At 59.4% G+C, this 2,201-nt stretch overlaps 1 protein-coding gene across 1 annotated transcript in view; it reads left to right on the top strand.

Moving 5' to 3' along the window:
* ARHGEF17 (Rho guanine nucleotide exchange factor 17) overlaps window positions 1-2,201 on the top strand; it is a gene marked incomplete at its 5' end in the record, with an annotated part of 58,691 nt that overhangs the window by 45,662 nt on the left and 10,828 nt on the right. The window contains 3 exons of the mRNA XM_006777971.2: window positions 231-281; window positions 527-636; window positions 739-824. Of these exons, the coding sequence (XP_006778034.1) occupies window positions 231-281; window positions 527-636; window positions 739-824 (247 nt within the window). The remainder of the gene's footprint in view (window positions 1-230; window positions 282-526; window positions 637-738; window positions 825-2,201) is intronic.

Raw genomic sequence — 2,201 nt, 5'->3', positions numbered from 1 at the left:
CATCTGTGGTCACCTGGAACATGGCTGTGTTCACATCCACAGCGGTGCCCGCCCTTCCTCTTCCACATCTGCCTCTAGCATGTGTCTATGGCCTGATGGCATCAGGTGGGGGATGGGGTGTTACTTCCAGTGGCCTGGCCCTAGAGGGGGGCCAAGGGGCCTCCAGGGCCTGGGAATGGGATGAGGATTAATAATTTGCTGCAAGACACCCGGTACCCCCTGCCCCACAGCTCCAGGCCCCGCAGCGGCGGTTCCTGAGGCAGGAGATGGTCATTGAAGTGGTAAGAAGCGCCCTGTTGTCTGCGAGCTTGTCCCCACTCCCTACCTACTTTGTTCACGCGTCTGCTCATACCCGCTGCCCACGGCTCTCCCTGCTCTTCCGCCCCAACAGGCGCCCCGGGTCGAGTCCCAACTCTGCCTCTGGGCAGCTGGGGGAGAGTCCTCACCCCTCCCTGGGCCGGGCTGTCCCCTGGGCACTGTGGGCAGGAGGGTGGCCCCTGGGCCTGAATCGTGCCTTGGCCCACAGAAGGCAGTCGGTGGCAAGAAGGACCGGTCCCTCTTTCTGTTCACGGACCTCATCGTCTGCACCACCCTGAAGCGGAAGTCGGGCTCCCTGCGGCGCAGCTCCATGAGTCTGTGAGTGGCTGGGGGGAGGGGGGCGGGCTGGGAAAGCGAGAGCAGTTGTCCCTCGGGGCTCACTCCCCTGCCCCGGCCTGAGCACCCCGTGGCTCCCCACAGGTACACGGCAGCCAGCGTCATTGACACGGCCAGCAAATACAAGCTGCTGTGGAAGCTGCCGCTGGAAGACGCAGACATCATCAAAGGTGGGGCTGCCTCCGGAGTTTCGGGCGTTCGGTCCTCCTCTGAGAAGCCCCCCTAGTGGGTGTGAGCGTGACCAGGCTGGCTGCCTCTCCATCTGCTTTCTGCTCTGGGTCCGTCCTTCCCCATCCAGTATAAGGGGTCTGGCACACACAGGACCTGGTTGGCACCCACCGAGCCAGACCAGGACCTGTCCACGAAGACACCTTCTGACTGGGCAGGGGCCTAACATGGGTGGGGCTGGGCTGTGGGGTTCAGGGAGCACAGACATCCTGTTATCAGCCATTGATTGACTCAGTTAAGCCCCTCGTGTTAGGTGATGGGGCACAGTTCTGGTCCAGCAGTTTTGTGCACAGGGAACATAGACTCACTCAAGTGTCCTCGGGTCAGTGCAGGCGACTGGCTGGTTGGAAAGATCCGTATTGTTTGGGGCTGAGGCTGTCGGGACTGAGGTGGCTTTATGGACCTGCTCCTGGGGTGTCTGTCTGTCTGTCTCTCTCTCTCTCTCTCTCTCTCTCTCACTGCTCTCCTCATTGCTCTCCTCATTGCTCTCAGCTTTCTCTGCTTCCTTATATCTCCCATGATCCACCATGCCCTTTTCCGATCGGCCGTTCTCCCTCAGCTCTGGGCCTAGCTGCTCCAGGATGCCCCGCTCACCTTATTCAGCGAGGTGGTTGGTGTAGGTTGGTGGTGTGGGCACCTCTGGGCTGGAGGCAGTCCCGACCAGCTGGGGTGGTCCCCGAGGTGAGGAAGGACTCGATCAGCCCCTAGGTCCGGGGTTCTCAACCTTCTGGCCCTTTAAATACAGTTCCTCATGTTGTGACCCAACCATAAAATTATGTTCGTTGCTACTTCATAACTGTAATGTTGCTACTGTTATGAATCGTAATGTAAATATCTGATATGCAGGATGGTCTTAGGCGACCCCTGTGAAAGGGTCGTTCGACCGCCAAGGGGGTCATGACCCACAGGTTGAGAACCTCTGCCCTAGATGAACCCAGGCCTGCCCCACATGGGCCCCTGTGTAGGAATCCAAGTGGTTATTGGCCCACTTCGTCTCTTCCCATGAGGGAACAGGCCAGCTGATAACATGACTATGTTTAGGTCAAGTGTCCAGTCTTGGTCCAGTCAGCTATGGCTAGGCGTGGGGCAGGGTCACATGGAAGAAAACATATGGTGAGAGCTGTGGGAAGTTTCCCTCCGAAGGAACAGGAGACCTCCCAGCCCCGACTTGTCTAGTACACGCCACTGCTATCACGTGCGCCCCAGCCCGGCATGCGGGGCGTGGGGTGCTGAGCTGGCCTCTGGGCCGGCTGCTCAGCAGAGGGAGGTGCATAGAGGACCAGGGAAATCCAGGGCATCAGCTCAATGCTCCTCCTCTG

This window comes from Myotis davidii, unplaced genomic scaffold, assembly GCF_000327345.1.
Source record: "Myotis davidii unplaced genomic scaffold, ASM32734v1 scaffold169, whole genome shotgun sequence".
NCBI classification, from domain to species: domain Eukaryota; kingdom Metazoa; phylum Chordata; class Mammalia; order Chiroptera; family Vespertilionidae; genus Myotis; species Myotis davidii.
The sequence above is the reverse complement of the archived record's forward strand: the minus strand, read 5'-3'. Positions and strand labels throughout refer to the sequence as shown.